Raw genomic sequence first — 16,915 nt, forward strand, 5'->3', positions numbered from 1 at the left:
CATTAGCAAGCAACAGGTGTTTTCCTCGTAGCAGGTGCGTGCCGCGGCTTGAATTTAATCGATTTAGCTCTTGGAGGAGCACTTGAGTTTCTCTGCAGCTCCGCACTCGTAAATTGAGGCGCTTTAACCACAAAACCACGCGGGCACGCAAAGCGCATATATATCTGCGAAGCACCAACACATCCCTACCGCAATTAGCTGGCCGCCTGTTACGCCGCGAAGTATAGGTTATCTTTTTGTACCGACAGCTACACTACGCCAGCCGCTTGGCGAGGTCAGCGTGGCTGCGCGCTGAGCCGCGGCACCACTGCTCCGCCAGCTGTGCGCATGCGCGGAGTGACGTCATAGAACGCAGCTGGTGTGCGCGCCTCACCGCTGCGCTGACAGCAGAGCAGACGCCGCCCGCTTCGTCAGCTGTGCGCATGCGCGGAGTGACGTCATAGAACGCAGCTGGTGTGTGCGCCTCACCGCTGCGCTGACAGCAGAGCAGACGCCGCCCGCTTCGTCAGCTGTGCGCATGCGCGGAGGGACGTCACTGCACGCAGCTGGTGTGCGCACCGCGCCTACATTACGCTAGCATTTCGAGCCTTCAGCGTGACGGCGCCGTGGCTGGTTACGTGGTTGGTGACGTGGTGCAAAGCAGCTGCCGGTGGTGCGGCGCGCCGGCGGAACCGAGTGGGGGAGAAGAGGATAGGGAGGAGAAAGCGAATCCACGTCCAGGGACGAAAATGAAAAAGGAACGCCCAGCGAACCTGAGCGGAGATTTTGGGTTGGAAAACGTTTCTTGTCAGCACTGAGCCCTAGTGGGCATTATACTAGGTGGCTTCGAGCCCATGGCTCTTAGCGACCTTGAGAGCCCACTCAGTGGCCCGGACTTGCGTCAACGGGTCTGAGCTGGCCAGTATAGCCTCCCACCGCTCCAGAGAAGGGACCGGTAGTTTTTTTAGGAAAGACATGGTTCCTCCGGTTCCTCATGGTTCCTCCGGTTGCTCGCTACAGCTAGTCGCTTTTTCTGTGTCCTGGCTGCTTTAGGCTGTGGTTTTCGGCACGTTATCCACGTCAAGTGCACGCCATGCCAACCGCGTCCGTTGTCAGGCAGTGCTGCACGACATACTGGGGTGGACGTAACGTCCGATTCCGCAAATTCCCCGGTGAGCCGCAGCAAAGAGCCGTGTTGCTTTCAGCCATTAACTGCGAGGGCCCAAACCATCTGGGCAGTCATATCGGCTTCTTGTGTTCCGACCACTTTTTATAAGCGACTTATAAGAAGAAGAGGGAGCCGCCGCGGTGGCTCAGTGGTTATGGTCCTCGGCTGCTGACCCGAAAGACGCGGGTTCGATCCCGGCTGCTGCGGTTGAATTTCTTTGGAGGAGAAATAAAGAACCCTAGGTGGTCGAAATTTCCGGTGCCCTTCACTACGGCGTCCCTCATAGCCTGATAGGCCTTGGGGCGTTAAACCCCATAAACCAAACCAAACCAGAAGAAGAGGGCTGCGAACGGCAGCTTCTCTTGATCGAGCTCCTGCTTTTCAAAATATTTTGTACTTCTGTGGCCTTCATGGCGACCTCCCCTCCCAGGCGATGGCGGATGACCCGCCGCCTCTGCTGCCTTCTGTGGTTAGCAGTGTGGACCGCACTTTTTTCTTTGCAACCTGGATGCACTGTGGATCTCCCCTCAGAACTCCCGGGGTAATCTAGATTTTCCGAGTCGGATGACATGGAGTTCGACGGTGGCTACACAGAGATTGTGAGTCGGCGCCTGAAAAGGAGCCTCCCCAAAACCCCGACAGAGTGTGGGCTCAGTGTGCGTACGAAGCGGGCTAACAAGTCCAGTGTGAGCACGAAGAGGCCTAACCAGTCGAGTGTGAGTACGAAAACAGCTAACGAGGTCAATGTAAGTGAGCAATCTCTCACACAATTTCATGCATGCCTGTCGAGGATTTAGAGAATCTCAACTGCATCAACAGGCAGACTTTGCCTCTGCTTCTTCTTGAACGACTGGTTCCGGGCAAATTCCAGGAAGTGCGTATTAATTCACGATGGAATATCCTCTCTGTTGATGTCTCTAACCAGGCCACCGTGGAGAAGTGGAAGTGTCAGCCCTTATAAACATACGAGTCCGCTCGTTCTTCGCTCATGGACTTAACACTACTGCTGGTGTGATTTCCGACGTGGACATAGCGATCAAGGATATGGACTTGGTGCAACTACTATCAAGTTCTGTTCGCATTACTGACGTCCATCGTTTCGGCCAATCACGGTGCGTCACACCCTAGATTATCCAGGCCAATGTCACTGACATGCTGAATCGTCACATCATAAGTTCTTCGTCTAGGCCGTGGTCCTCACCAGCCGTGTTAGTGCAGAGGGATGGTCAGGCACGTTTCTGCGTCGATTATCACGCTCTGAAAAAGATAACTCGCAAGAATGTATGCCCCTTTCCTCGCATTGTCGACGCCTTTGACTGCTTACTGCTTACAAGGAGCCGAATTTTCCTCCAGCCTCGACCAGCGATCCGGTTACTTGCAAATACCTATGCATGAAGATGTCAAAGAAAAGACAGCCTTCTTACCCCGGGTGGGTTGTACGAATTCAACGTTGTGTCTTTTTGGGTTGTGCAGCGCTCCTGCTACGCTCGAGCGCTTAACTGATACAGTTCTCGTGGGCCTCAAATGTAAAACTTGCCTTTGTTGCGTGGACGATATCATAAGCCTTTTGTCGACCTTGTGTGACCATCTTAAACACCTGGATGAAGTTTTAATCGCGCTTGCATGGGCTGGCCTCCAGCTCAGTACTAAAAAATGTCGCTCTGCCTCCACATCTATTAAAGTGCTTCGCCACGTCTTCAGCAAAGATGGCATACGGCCTGACCCTGATAAAATTGCGATTGCTTTGCATTCCCACGTCCGTCCAGTGCCAAAGAGATTCGCAGATTCCTTGGACTGGCATCCTACTTTTGTTGCTCTATCCGCCACTTCGCATCTATCGCGTCGCATCTACACAAACGTCTGACTGCTGGAACAAATTTCGTCTGGTCTTCCGATTGCGAGGCATCATTTGGAGAACTTACAGAAGCTCCTACGTCCGATCCAGTAATATGCCATTTTCATAATTCAGCTTCAACAATTCCGCGCAGCGATGTCAGTGGGCATGGTCTTGACGCTGTGCTTTTGCAGCGACAAGTTTCATCTGTCGAAAGGTTTTTGCCTGCGTGAGTCGTACACTGGCTCCAGCAGAGCAGAACTATACCATCACCGAACAGGATTGTTTCACCGTCGTCTGGTCCGTTCAAAAGTTCCGCCCCTATCTGTACGGCCACCACTTCACGATAGTCAGTGACCGCCATGCTGTGCGCTGGTTGTCCTCCCTAAAAACCTGTCTGGGCAGCTCGTGCGCTGGATTCTCCGCCTCCAGGATTTTGATTTTACCATCACAAATCTGGCAAACATAAGGACGCCGATGCTCTTTCTCGTTGTCCCCTCAGTTCGCCGCCACCCCAGTCAGCGTCGCCTCCTTCGTCACAACACCGTCCTGAGATACCCCGTCGCCTGCCATGCCAATTGCCCCCATTAATTTTGTCTCCCATCCGCGCTCAGAGATCCTGCCTGCGAAAAGCAGAAAAATACTGCCGAATGCTCATCTTTCGCCTCACCGGTTATACGCAGCCTCCGAACGCACGACCCCGCCGCCAAATCACCAATTTCGCGCATAGAATGGCATGCTGCTCCAGCACAATTACCGCCCTCTCGGCCACTCCTGGGTTCCTGTTGTTCCCCGTTCCCTCCGCCGTCAGCTGTTGCAAGCGTTCCGCGATGATCCGACAGCTGGTCACCTGGGCTTCCCAAAGGTCTACGATCGCCATAAAAGCCGCTTTTTTTGGCGGAGCTTTTGACCAGCGGTGCAAAATACATCGCCTCCTGTGTTCCCTGCCAACACCGTAAGCGGTCAACGTCTCCTTCTGCGGGCCTCCTACAAGCCCATCGTTGCTCGTTCGTTCTGTTAGACGCTGTCGGTATTGATCTATACGGACCTCTGCCGTTGACACCCGCGGGTGACCGCTGGATAGTCACCACAGTGGGCAACCTCACCCGATACACCGAAACTGCTGCTCTTCCTTCCGCCTCCGCTGTAGAGATCGCCAATGTTTTCCTGCATGCCATTCTTCTGCGCAACGGAGCTCCTCGTCTTCTTCTCGGCGGCCGTGGCAAGGATTTTCTCTCCGCCGTCTTAGAGCAAGTTTCTCATGCCTCGAATGGCGCCCACAAAACAACCTCTTCTTATCACCCCCAAACTAATGGCCTCTCAGAACGCTTCCATCAGACCCTATCAGACAAGCTCTCTACCTACATTCGAGCTAGCATTCAACCTGACCATACCAACTGGGACTCCCTGCTCCCATTTGTTATCTTTTCCTACAAAAATTCAGGGCGGCGCTTTGTTGACCTAAGGTGCGGTGACGCGAAAGCCTTGAGCGCGGTGTTGCTGCTTTTGTCACTGATGTGTGGTTAAGACGTTAAGCTTCGCCTCTAAGAGTAGAACGCGACAGCGTCTTGCAACGCAGCCAGGGAGTCCACAGAACGCCATCACTCGTTCGGCTCTACGCCGTGCTCGTCGGTGAGTTGGTTTTTGAGGAAAGCAAATCTATCTGTCTCGCATATCTCGTGGGACACCTGAACCTCGCCGTAACGGCAAAGGAGGAAGATGGAGTGAACGAAGATACCGTATTTACTAGACATGCCTTTGTGCATTCCAAACTATCGAGGTGGCATGGCGGTGTGGTTAGCGTGCTCGTCTCGCATTCCCGAGACCGTGGTTAGATTCCCCAACTTGACCAACTGCCTACTCGGTTTTATTTATTTATTTTACTTGGCTCATCACTATACAATCTCTTTAATTAGTTGCATGGTCGCTAGCCAAAGTACAATTTGCCCCGTTTGAAATTCGAGCATTGTGACGTCACGACTATTTCGACCAATTGAAAAGCGTGACATTTCTGTCGACAACTCCTGCTTACAACGATGAGGCATTAAAGGCTTCCGCTTATTACTGTGCTGAAACTGACAACTCGTTAATCATTATTTTTCCTTGTCTGTGGTCGATCCCTTACTTTCGTCTTGGAAGCATCTCTCTTTTCTATCCCCGTCCCCTCTTCAGCAGCCTTTCCGCATCGCCCACTGCAGAGAACTTGCGCGAGTGTACACGGGCGCTTGTCATGCCTCTCGGAAGCGCGTTATGACCTTACCTACAATATAGTTTCTTATTCCCCAGGTGATGGCGTTTCAGTGCGGACACCCGTGCTCCCACCAGTGTTATATGAAAAACTTATGAGCCGCTGTATTGGTCTGCATAAAGTGCTTGAACAAACGCCACCCGTTAAGTATCCTCTCGCACCCGCTTCATCTGTTAGTGATAGTCGCTGTCTTGAAGTCGAGATCGCCCACGTGTCGCGCCTCAAGCTCTTTGCTCGTCGGCAGTCATCACTGTAACTCGCAAAAAGGATCGTCCCTTTCGTGCGAGGGGGGGGGAACAAAAGTTAGTGTAAACATTGTGCGTGATCCTCATCTTCATTTGTCTGTATTCATCATCACCTCCCATGGTCTTCTTCGCGAACGCCATTGCTGCGGGTGGCAATAAAGCCTTCTTCGGGCGTTCTCTGTTTCATGCTACAAACATTGCCCTGCATTGCAGTATGCAGATGATATATGCTTCTGGTTGCTAGGCATAAAGGCTATGCGACTGCATTATAGCATGTTCAACACGATTGCGAGCAAGTCATGGAATGGTTCAACATTAACCTAATCACTGTGAACGATAAGAATACTCAATCTACTTTCGTATTTATGCTAAGTCAGTTCTTCGTGATTTACTAGTTTTCCTCCACAGACGAAGCTGTGTGCATTCTAGATGTTCTCTAGCAAGTCATGGAATGGTTCACCAGTAACCTAATCACTGTGAACAATAAAAAGACTCAATCTACTTTCATAGTTATGCTAAGCCAGTTCCTCATGATTTACTAGTTTTCGCCCACAGACCAAGCTGTGTGCGTTCTATATTTTCTCCAGCAATTCACGGAATGGTTCACCAGTAACCTAATCACTGTCAACGATAAAAAGACTAAATCTATTTTCATACTTATGTTAAGCCAGTTCCTCATGATTTACTAGTTTTCTCCACAGACTATGCTACATGTGCTCCAGTCATCATCATCATCACCTGACTACACCCACTGCAGGGAAAAGGCCTCTCCGATGTCTCTCCAATTAACCCTGTCCTTTGTCAGTGGCCGCCACTGTATGCCCGCAAACTTCTCAATATCATCCGCCCACCTAACTTTTTGCCGTCCCCTGCTACGTTTTCTTTCTCTTGGAATCCACTCCGTTTCCCTTAAGGACCAGCGGTTATCTTCCCTTCGCATTACATGCCCTGCCCAAGCCCATTTCTTCCTTCTTATTTCAACTAAGATGTCATTAACCCGCGTTTGTTCCCTCACCCACTCCGCCCTGTTCCGATCTCTTAACGTTACACCTATCATTTTCCTTTCCATAGATCGCTGCGTTGTTCTTAACTTAAGCTTAACCCTCTTTGTTAGCCTCCACGTTTCTGCCCCATAGGTGAGTACCGGTAGGATATAGCTGTTGTATACTTTTCTCTTCAGGGATATCGGTAAGCTACCATTCATGATCTGAGAGAACCTGCCATGTGCCCTCCACCCCATTCTTTTTCTGATAGTTATTTCCCTCTCATAATTAGGATCTGCGGTCACTACCTGCCCTAAGTAGACATATTCTTTTACTATTTCCAGCACCTCGCTACTAATTGCAAACTGCTGTTCCCTTGCTAGGCTGTTAAACATTACTTTGGTTTTCTGCGTGTTAATTCTTAGCCCCACCGTTCTGCTCTGCCTGTCTGATGGATTGATCATGCTTTGCAGTTCTTGTCCTGAGTGGCTTAGCAAGGCAACGTCATCAGCGAATGGCAAATTACTGAGGTATTCTCCATTAACTCTTATCCCCAACTGTTCCCATTCCAGTCCCCGGAATACCTCCTGTAAGCAGGCAGTGAAATCTTGCTCCAGTCAAGCGTGTCACAACGTTCCAATTCTTGGGGGTATTGTTTGAATCTGACATATCTTGGAATTTTAAGCCTAGAAATGAAGAGAAAGCTCGTTATGGCATACATGACGGAAGCCAACAGCCACCAAACCAAGGAGCATTGGTGATCTTTTTTTATTTGTAGTTCTTCATTAATGGGATATTATTAAATGCAGATGAAAAAACAACCTTGTGCTGCCAAGAGGATCCGTACCTACGACCTTCGAATTTCGCGCCCGGTGCTCGCCAAACTGAGCTCCGGCGACGGCTGGTCAATTGGCTGCTTTTGGGGGTATTTATGTGCAATGTAAGCGAACCTTGAGAGTGTTCACCAGCGGCACCCCCTCCAAAGTGGCGGAAGTGGTACGTCGTCTATAACCGCAAGTGCCACGTAGGAACGTGGTCGAATGGAGAGAGGGGGATCTGTGCGAGAACCCTCTTATGCTATCTACAGCATCAAGGCTGCCAGATTCGAGGCCTTCATGAAACTATTAAGCCTACAAGTGAAGGGAAAAGAGGTGCTTATTATGGCATACATGAAAGAAGCCAACAGCCATCGAAACCGCTTTTCCCCGCACTTGTAGGACTCATACTTTAACCAAGGCGTGGAATCTGGGCAGCGTTGGCTCAGTGGTTATTGCGTTCGGCTGCTCACCCGAAAGACGCGGGTTTGATCGCGGCTGTGACGGTGGAATTTCGATGGTGGCGAAATTCTGGAGTCCCGTGTACTGTACCATGTGAATGCACGCTAAGGAGACCCAGGTGGTCGAAATTTCCGGAGCCCTTCACTACGGTGACCCTCATAGCCTGAGTTACTTTGGGACATTAAACTCTCCAAAATGAAGCCAAATCTGGCAGCCTTGATGCCATATGTACCATAATACGGTTGTCACACAGCTTCCACCCTCACCCTTCGACCACTTTCTTACGTGGCACTAACGGTAATACAGGACGTGCCACTTCCGCCGCTATGGACGGATGTGGCGCCGGTGAACACTCTCAGGGTTCGCTTATGCTACACATAAACCCCCCCCCCAAAGCAGCAGGCTGGACCACCGTTGTCGCAGCTGAGTTCGTAGAGCCCTGGGCGCAAAATTGGGAGGTCGTGGGTTCGGACCCCAAAGGTGACAGAAGGTTGTTTTTTTTCTGCTGTTAACAATTTACCGGTAATTAAGAACTACAAATAAGAAAAGACATCCCCTATGTTCCTTGGTTTCGGAAGCTGTTAGATTCCGTCATGTATGTTTTGGAATAGACATTTGTCTTGTATTCTCAGCTCCGTAAAGTCGTGGGTTTGCCGCATTGTGTTAAGACCCCTTGTCTTGTGCCTGTTCATAAGAAAATTGTGTGCGCTTTGGCCTACAGTGTGTTACGCTACGATATGTCTTACTTTTAATTTTTTTTGTTCAGCCTTTTAGAAAAAGAAGGTGAACTGTACATTTAAATTCGCTTTTAATTCGCGAATGCATGGTTTGTCACGGGTTAAAGAATCGGCGTTTTTCAAGTTTTGCTTATGCCTGACTTCTCCCATCACTTCAACTAAACTTTTGTGATTAAATATATCTGGACAAAATATTTTTGTGCACCGTACACTTCGGTTTGTAATCTTCGCACTAGTGATCGGTTTATATCGCCTAGAGAGCGTACTGGTTCGTAGGCGCTGGTTCTTGACCAAACAGCAAAAAAAAAAGTATTTTTCGCTCATACTAAAAATAAAACTAAAGGGCTCCTTGATAAGCTACGCTATTAATTGTAGTATTACGTTTGATAGCTTCTATATTTCTGTCTTTTTACGTCTTTGCTCAAAATAGATTCTTCACTGCATGTGGGTGAACCCCGAGCAAGGTCTTGCGATTTTTGTGGGTTTGTGACAAGTGAATAAAATAAATAATAGATCAAATAAATATCCGCGACAGCAATTCAATCCCGCGGCGGCACGAACAGGTCAGCTTCGCTGGCAACTGCCCAAAAGCACTAGGCTATCGCCATCTTTACTGCAAGATTTGACAGTGATCAAACACCCCAATAAAACACGTTGACCGCAGTCGAGTCAACGCAGCAATTTAAAACTTCTTCAGAGCTGCAAGTTAATCCAATATGGGTAACCGCACAGGTGACTCTAAATGGGCACAGTAAGCTTACCACACATACATGACACTTTATACAAAGTTTTCTTCCACTGGCCCAACGTTTACATCAGACCCAGTAGAATGATGAGGTCGCAAGGGAAGCTTCCTTCGTCACCTATGGGCAACAACCGAATTCCATACGATGTTGTCGGCAGGCCTTTCTTTAAAGTCATTTGAAGGATGACCCAATGGAAAACAGCTAGGGTCCCAACATTCCATGAGCACGTGTTCAATCGTTTCTGGCTCTTTACACAAGAAATAATTTACTGCCCATGATAAGATAATTCGCGAGTTATCCAGCCATGCTTTCACTGGAAGTGTGCTGCTATGGAGTTGGAAGAAAAAGCTTTTAACTCAAAGTTTCACAGGTATGTTTATTTCCACACTGTTGAGAGCATCCAGCCCGTAGCCGGCATAGATTAGCTGTCGGTACATTGCTATGGGTAGCATAACATCCAATACATCTTCATGCATTTTATTTTTGATACAGAACTTAAATACTCTAAAGGGAAACTCACTTTTATGAAGCGAAAGTACTAAACAGGTTTGCGCCAAAATATTTTTACTCTGGCACTTGTTTCAGCAGAACATGACACAATGTACGCTGGCAAATATTCCGCAGGTGTACTTGGATGAATGTGCGCAAAAAGTCATCTTGTGGTGACGAAGAAAAATAAAGCGTCACATAGTTTGCCCAAAATAGAAGTGGACAAGACCCACTCATTCATTACGAAGCGAGTGAAACAAATTGGTTCTACTAGTACGTTCTCACGTCCTACACTGCACAGAAACACCAAATGCTGTATGTATTTTTGCATATTTAGAAGCCACATACATAATACCTGCCAAATACACCAGATCTTAGCAACGACAAAAATGTTAGGAATACTTGCACGGCCAGTCTATCGCCATAGCCGAAAACGCCTCGTGTTAACCTGCAACATACTCTCGCGCTCTGCATCGCGCATGGTCTTCTTTATCAACTAATACAGGTATCAAAATATCCGCGTTTTGAGCTATGTCGCAGTAGAGTGACAGAGAGATGTGCGCTGCATGCGTTGGCGTGCGCACCGCGGTGGCAGAACCGGGGCACTAGAACAGTACGCGTTGTTGTTCACAGCGTTGGTGCAGAAACGTGGCACTGGAGCATAGGCCACTGACAGTCTTTGTCAAAAGGATACAGCACAAGGTGTCTGATTCTGAGCTACAGCGCGGCTCCTTTTGCATAATCAGGGACCATAATCTCACCAAGGGGGGAGAAACTTAGGTCCTCAAGAGTCCGAAGGTGAGGAGAGTCAAATGTGCTTAGGAACCGCGCTACACGGATTGAAAGCTAACACCTTGGGCTGTATATCTTTGACAAAGACTGTACATTGGGTAACCATGTTTGTTTCAAACATGGCTACGAATCAACTAGCCCAAACGAAAGTACTTCTAGTGCATTGGGTAAAGTGGTATTGAAGACGGAAAAACAGCGGACAACTCAATCGCGCTTTAAGATACGTGGCGATGGTGCCCACTGCAAAAAACTTTGCATTCGCACAATACTTAGTGCTTAGCAATGCTAAACCTCCATTCATTTTTTTTTCTTGATTGTTTCTGTTGGGGTGACTGCTTTTCTGACGGTAAATGCCTGTTGTGTTGCCTGCTGCCGAGAGCCTCCACTCAAGCATTTGGAGGCTTCGGCAGGTCTGCATTTGTATTTCAGTACTGGAAATAAGACATTTATTATTATTATTATTATTGATTGGTTCACTGTACAGACATATCACTTAATTTTGAACAAATTCTGGTAGCGACCTTCCTGTTTTGTCTGTTTGAATCTGGGGTAGTGCTGGGAAGGTGTGTATATAAATCCCCTTTTGAGCCTCCGAAGACGGCCATCACGCATTTCACTTGCACGTAGTGATAGTATAGCCGCTCTAATGTTTTGCAGTCACAAGCCCAATGTTAGTTGGTAATGAGTCCTCATAATTGACTGTGTGGTATATAATATAGATGCATTAACAAAGAGCATCGGCGTTGCATGAGCTCAATTTTTTTCACGAAATTTCAGATAGACAGGTGAACCTGCATGTTTCCGTGAGAAATGATATGCGCGTGAGCGTGGATCCCTGGCAGTGCACTAGCACACACTAGGAAGCTTGCACCGCTACAAGTTGTTGTTGGCCTCTCATTGAGTGAATGCTTCTCCAACCTGCACACCTCCATTCCATTCTCCTCCTGTACCACCGTCTCTCTCCCGCACAGCCCCCTCAGATCCTCTTAAGGTCTAGCACCGTCTCTCACCTCATTTTCTCGATGGCAGTGATGCATGATGCAGTCCCATATAATCCGCTGCCTTATACTCCGAAGAAAGGAAAACAACAATGAGAGAGCTCGAGTTTTTCCCATGACTGAAGGGGGCCTTCCTTGATTAATAATTGGCATTTATGTGCCTCCCTTTAGCTTGTGCACTGCATGTCACTGCATTACGAAGTTGTGCCTAAAAGTCAGGTCAGTCATTTAGGAGAAAGACGAGCACATACGGATGTGCGCCCCCTTCTTTTGCAGAGGCAGAGATGAATATGTCCTGACAGCTTCCTGAGCATATCCTCTCAACTTCCTCAATGCCCAGTCAACTTCTCCGTCTCTCCTAGTTTTTATCGAGGTGCATTCATTTACCGTCAGCATCATATTGTCTGTGCTCATGAAACTGCATTATGCCAGAGCATATTTCCTCTCTGCAGCTGACCAACATCAAACTATATACAAATATACAGCTGTTGAATCATATAAATGCTTTCACATTATTCACTGGCACAAGCAGCTGCTCATGCAGCACCATCAATGAGGCAAAAAATCTTGGAGCTTTGCGAATCTGTGATAAAATCACTTGCAAGCATAAAAATGCATAGCAGGCAAAACCGCGCTAGAACACAAGGGAAACATTTTCAGTGTGGACTGCCATTTCATTGTTTGCTTTTTACTCCTGTTAAATTCTAGCCTCCAGCTATCTCAGCACCATAAGACGTGATATTTAAACCATTACAACTCACTTTATATTCTTTCAGACTTGACTACAGCACTGAGAAAGTCCTTCTGCAGGATGAGAGAAGACTCATAGTGTTGGAAAGTTGCCTGAAAGAACTCTTTCAAATATGCCGCAAGTGCTTTGCGGCTTGCAAAAGTGTCAGTCTTGTGTCTGAGACTTGGCTTCAAATACAGACACTGTGTGCAAGCCACCACGCCCTATGCACTGGTGGTGTCGACACCGGCGCAGTGTGCAGGTGGGGCCAGAGATTCTTGACCCCCACTGTACGTATATCAAAATTTTAACGCTTTGAAGGTACGAGCCTGGTTCTTCACTGTGTGCCAGAGCAAATCAGCTGCCTCTACCCATTCCGCAGAAGAAAAATCGATGACAAATATTCTATAGCGTCGAGAACAAGAGTGCACAAGTTAATAAACCTCATAAATAAAGGCAAGGGTTTATATCATGCTTGACGGACGTACTCAGCAACTTAAGGATTCAAATCCGCTAAATATTGTGTTAGAGATTATTTTATTGCGTCGGAAGTACAAAATTGAAATCAGCTCAACCTGCTGATGTATCAGCATCACCTGTAAGATGACCTTGCTTCTTATCTTTTGTTTCACTACTGCTTATTGACGTAACAAAATATATAATAAAATCTATCACTGGCGTTGCGGAACCGATACAGCACATTTTAGTGTGTAGTAGATTGAGTACTGTTTTGTTTCGCAGAAAAATAGCCTTTGCCAGATAACTTGTGCACAAGTCGTTACGTATTTCTAATTACAAGCATTTCCTCGCAGCAAGATGGCCTGTCTCCGTAGCCTAGGGCGCCAGCTGGAAATTGAAATGTACGCATGACGCGTTTATACCGCAGCTAAAGAGAGGACACGATGCGGTTGCGACGCACAGTTGTGCACGCAAACTAAAGATGTCGCGAATGAATGCATATAAGGTAGCAGTCCTTTGTTTTCGAGCAGAGTGAGTTGTCTTGGAGGTCCCCTTTTCGATGGAGTTCCTGATCGGTGCCTGGAGGAAAAGTGCGAGAATATGTAGTTTAGGAACGAACTGAGTGGGACCGTGTTTAATCCCAATGAGAAGTGCCAACGAAAGTTTGTGACAGGAGAATTCTGTCAAGTGTACACATTCAGACACGATTGAACGCGATGAGAAGTTTACGTGTCGTCTTCGTGGCAACACAGGTCACGTGGAAACAGTTGGTGCCGCACCGATCAGTGGTCTGCGTACACTGTCCCATTCCCTGGGCTGACGTCGTCGAGAGCGAGGTAGTACCTCACGCGCGCCCAGCAGTCGGCGTGTAGGTCATCCAGTTGAGGACGTCCGTCGTCTCTCGCTCTGCACACGACCCGCTCCCTGACGACGCCCGCAAGCCTCATGAAGTCGCGCATCTCTTGGGTGCCCTTGAGCGCCCGCTGAAGCTTCGCAGAGGCCGCGGCCACGCTCAGCGACTTCAGTTCGGCGAGCTCTTCCAACAGGCCAGGGTGGCGGCACACAGGCTCCAAGGCGCGGGCGCAGTACCTGCGGAAGAGGGAGCCGCTCTGCGGAGATGTTCCATCCAACAGCGAAGACATCACCTGAGCGTTGCTGTGCAAAGCTCGGAAGAGTCAAATCGTTCAGTGTGCTGGGGATCACGCTTCTCTGCTCGTCTTCGATAGCATGTTCTGACGCATGTCGGCTAAAAGAAACAACAAGAGGAACTGCCTCCAAAGGAGTGGATGGAGTCAAACTGCACAGAAACAAGAAAAAGTGAGTGCACTGAAGCAGGCAACAAGAGGTTCACATTCTTGTGCATGCGATTAAGTTGATTCTTTCGCCCGCATGTCTGCTTATTTTCATGCTCATCTGTCCTTGCTGATCGCGCAATGACCATATGTGTTTACTTGCTTCTCATGTGCCACACTATGTATAGTTCGTTATTGTATTTACTGAATACATTGATGTTAGTGATTATGCTCGCTCATTAACGGTGGTGTGTTTTTTTCGAGATTCATAATGTTAGTACAAGTGCCTTCCACGAACATCAGACGTAGCAGCAGCCGACGCCGTTGACAGGGTGAACCTCACCGTCCATGTCCATTTCAATAAACAAAAAATAGGAGACCATATAACCATGAAATATTAACTTTTAAGCTCGTTTCTCTCAAAACATCTCAAGATATATGCCCTCCATATAATTGAAAATTTCCACCTGTTACAGCAATAAACCTGACCGAGTTGGATGTGAAGCTATTGGCTGTCTTAAATTTATTGTGTACCTGCTGAATAATAAGTGTTTATTTGGTGATTTCACTCATAGAGAGAAAAATCTAAAAAACGTGGTCTTTCTTATGTAGGCTGGCGTCTCTTATTCTAGTTGTCTAAATTCAGTGCACATTTCTTGGCTCGTAACTTGAAAGATTTTTAAGGAGGCATTGCAGAGAAAAAGGTACAAGTGCATAAAGACGGTTAGTCAGAAAATTGATAAACCTTTTGTAGGAGGATTTTAGACCTTTTTGTAACTACTGCTCTTTCCCCGTATTTGTGAAAAGCTTATCAGGACAGCTTCTAAGGACACACGTACCCGTCCCTTCGCCGACCATCAGCGAATTCTGCGGCGCGCGCCACCAGGCCGGAATTCCGCCGAGTCGTGTTCCAGACGGCCAAGCAGTTTGCAGCTGCCTCCGTGTGCATGCCTCCCCTGACGGTGAAGCTGACGAGGGTGTAATTGTCCGCGACATCCGCGGACAAGCGCTGAAGGAAGGCTCCGGTGATGGCCGGGTGGGAGGCGTAGAAGCGCGCCCTTCGCATGTTCCGGCTGGAGCTGATGACGTCAGCCAAGTGTTCCGACTGCTGTCGACAGAGCACACCGCCGTTGTCGAAGATGCTCACTTGCAGCTGCCTGATGCTAGTGTTCCGAGACAGGGAATGCATCATCGCGGTCCAAGACCTGGTCGCCGCGTCCGTCCTGTCATCCACGTCAGAGCAGAGAGTCAGCTCAAGCTTTCGGAGCGAATGCGTTGCACCCACATAGTCGGTAACCGCCGAAGACCGTGCCTCGTCACGTATCCAGATGGTGATGTGCATTGACGTTATATGCTCAAACATAGGCAGTTGACGCAAAAGCTGTATGGTATCGATCGTCGGCAGGTAAACGTAAATATCGGAGAACGCCTTGCAGTCGATAAAATCGAAGTCCTCAGAGATGTAGTAAGTTCCGAAAGAAACCTTCTCTTCTGCGCCGCTTTGTCTGAGAGAGCTGCACAGCAACAGAAATATTTCGCGATTAGTTACATGCACATCAACAGTGACTATTCTCAGACTTTCTTTGGTGGAAAGCACGCCGAAGAATTCGACCCACTGCTGTAAGTTCCAGATGTGGAAAGGAAGCCGGAGTTCTTCTAGAGTCTCGTTCTTGGTCACTGCTTGAAGCAGGCACTGATATTCGCCGTCAGGCTGAATTCGTGAATGGTCGGGCAGAGACGTTATGGTGAAGCTGCGCAGGATTTCGTTTTCCTGAAACAACCTGGCCGCCATCTGAGCGCCATCGGAATCTATAGGAATGTATTTAAGGCTCACATTCCGGACCGTCTTGTTTGTAAGGAGACCTTCTGCGATCTCGCTGATTGAGCTTCGCCTGTTGTCGATGTCTGCGACGATGTCCATGGAAATTAAAACACCGCTGGTCTTAAGGTATTCCAGGAAGGTGTCGCGACCTGCCTCGCCTATTGCAGATTCGTGAGCTGACAGTTCCTTGACAGTGCTGTTCGATTTTAGGGCGTTGAAGAATATCTTCGCGGCGTTGCTATTCATGCGCAGGCCGGGAATCCTTAGCGTATTGAGCAAACTTGACCTCTGAAGAAGTGCGGCAATAGCAGACAGGAAATCGTCCGGACATTCTGCGAACGTGGCGCACTCCAGTTCTTCGAGATGTTTGAGCCAACGAAGGGCGTCGCAAAGCGCTTGCTTCATGGCCGGGCCCCAAAAGTGGAACTTGAGCGTCGTCACAGACGAGTTGCACCGAAGAGCTTCGCACAGCATCGCTGCGTGTCTGTTCAGCGGATGCGACCTGACGTAGACAGATCCTACGCAGTGGTGCGCCTTCAGAAGCCAGCAGAGAAGTGTCGCGGCTTCGTCCAGGAGCGTTCCCGCCGGATCTGGCAGGTACAGACCAGGCTCGTCGAAGCTCACCAGGCAAAGCTGGGCCCTTTGTCCCGACAAATCTCGCAATTCTACTCTCGCGGGGAAGAGCACTTCGTTCAGGACGTGCATTTGTCCCACGATCTGGCACGTTCGGTGCTGGGATGCTGTGCAGGATGGAAGACGACCGATATCAACTCCCGTCAAGCCATGTGCGGCGCCCTTTTGTTCTCCGAGGGACTGTCGTTTTTCTGTTGGCATCGTTGATGTTGACAGCGCTGCTTCCGTGGAGTTCCAAGGCGTTGCCATTTCAAGCTGCGAGCAATAAGTACGCTTGATTTATTGCCCTAGCACAAGCCCCAATTCACAAAATATGCCGTTCATCCTTCTCGTCCTCAGGAGGGCAGGTTGCCACCTGCTCAACGGCTTGTGCGCAACTTGCCCAGGTGTATCTACATACATAGGTTTCCATGTGTTATTCCCATCTACTTGTACCCGAGAATATCGCTACTACCTCTCTCGCTACTACTCTACTCGCTTCAT

General features: G+C 48.6%; 1 protein-coding gene across 1 annotated transcript; it reads right to left on the reverse strand.

The window, feature by feature from the left end:
• Nucleotides 1-13,467: 13,467 nt before the first annotated feature.
• On the reverse strand, nt 13,468-16,504 carry LOC149334465 (uncharacterized). The gene is made up of 2 exons (XM_089557936.1): nt 14,817-16,504; nt 13,468-13,840 (listed from the first exon to the last, which is right to left on the reverse strand). The coding sequence occupies exons 1-2, from the start codon at nt 16,502-16,504 to the stop codon at nt 13,468-13,470; spliced, it is 2,061 nt and encodes a 686-aa protein (XP_089414062.1).
• Between the last annotated feature and the right edge of the window lie 411 nt (nt 16,505-16,915).

The sequence above is a fragment of the Amblyomma mixtum genome, chromosome 8 (assembly GCF_055824585.1).
Source record: "Amblyomma mixtum isolate Tamu chromosome 8, ASM5582458v1, whole genome shotgun sequence".
Taxonomy (NCBI): domain Eukaryota; kingdom Metazoa; phylum Arthropoda; class Arachnida; order Ixodida; family Ixodidae; genus Amblyomma; species Amblyomma mixtum.

Bases quoted from the DNA above. Each gene is read 5' to 3' on its own strand.
- LOC149334465 (XM_089557936.1), bottom strand. From the start codon at position 16,504: ATGCACGTCCTGAACGAAGTGCTCTTCCCCGCGAGAGTAGAATTGCGA. The intron at 13,841-14,816 runs GTACGTGTGTCC...AGCTTTGCACAG, and splicing joins GATGGTCGGCGAAGGGACGG to CAACGCTCAGGTGATGTCTT.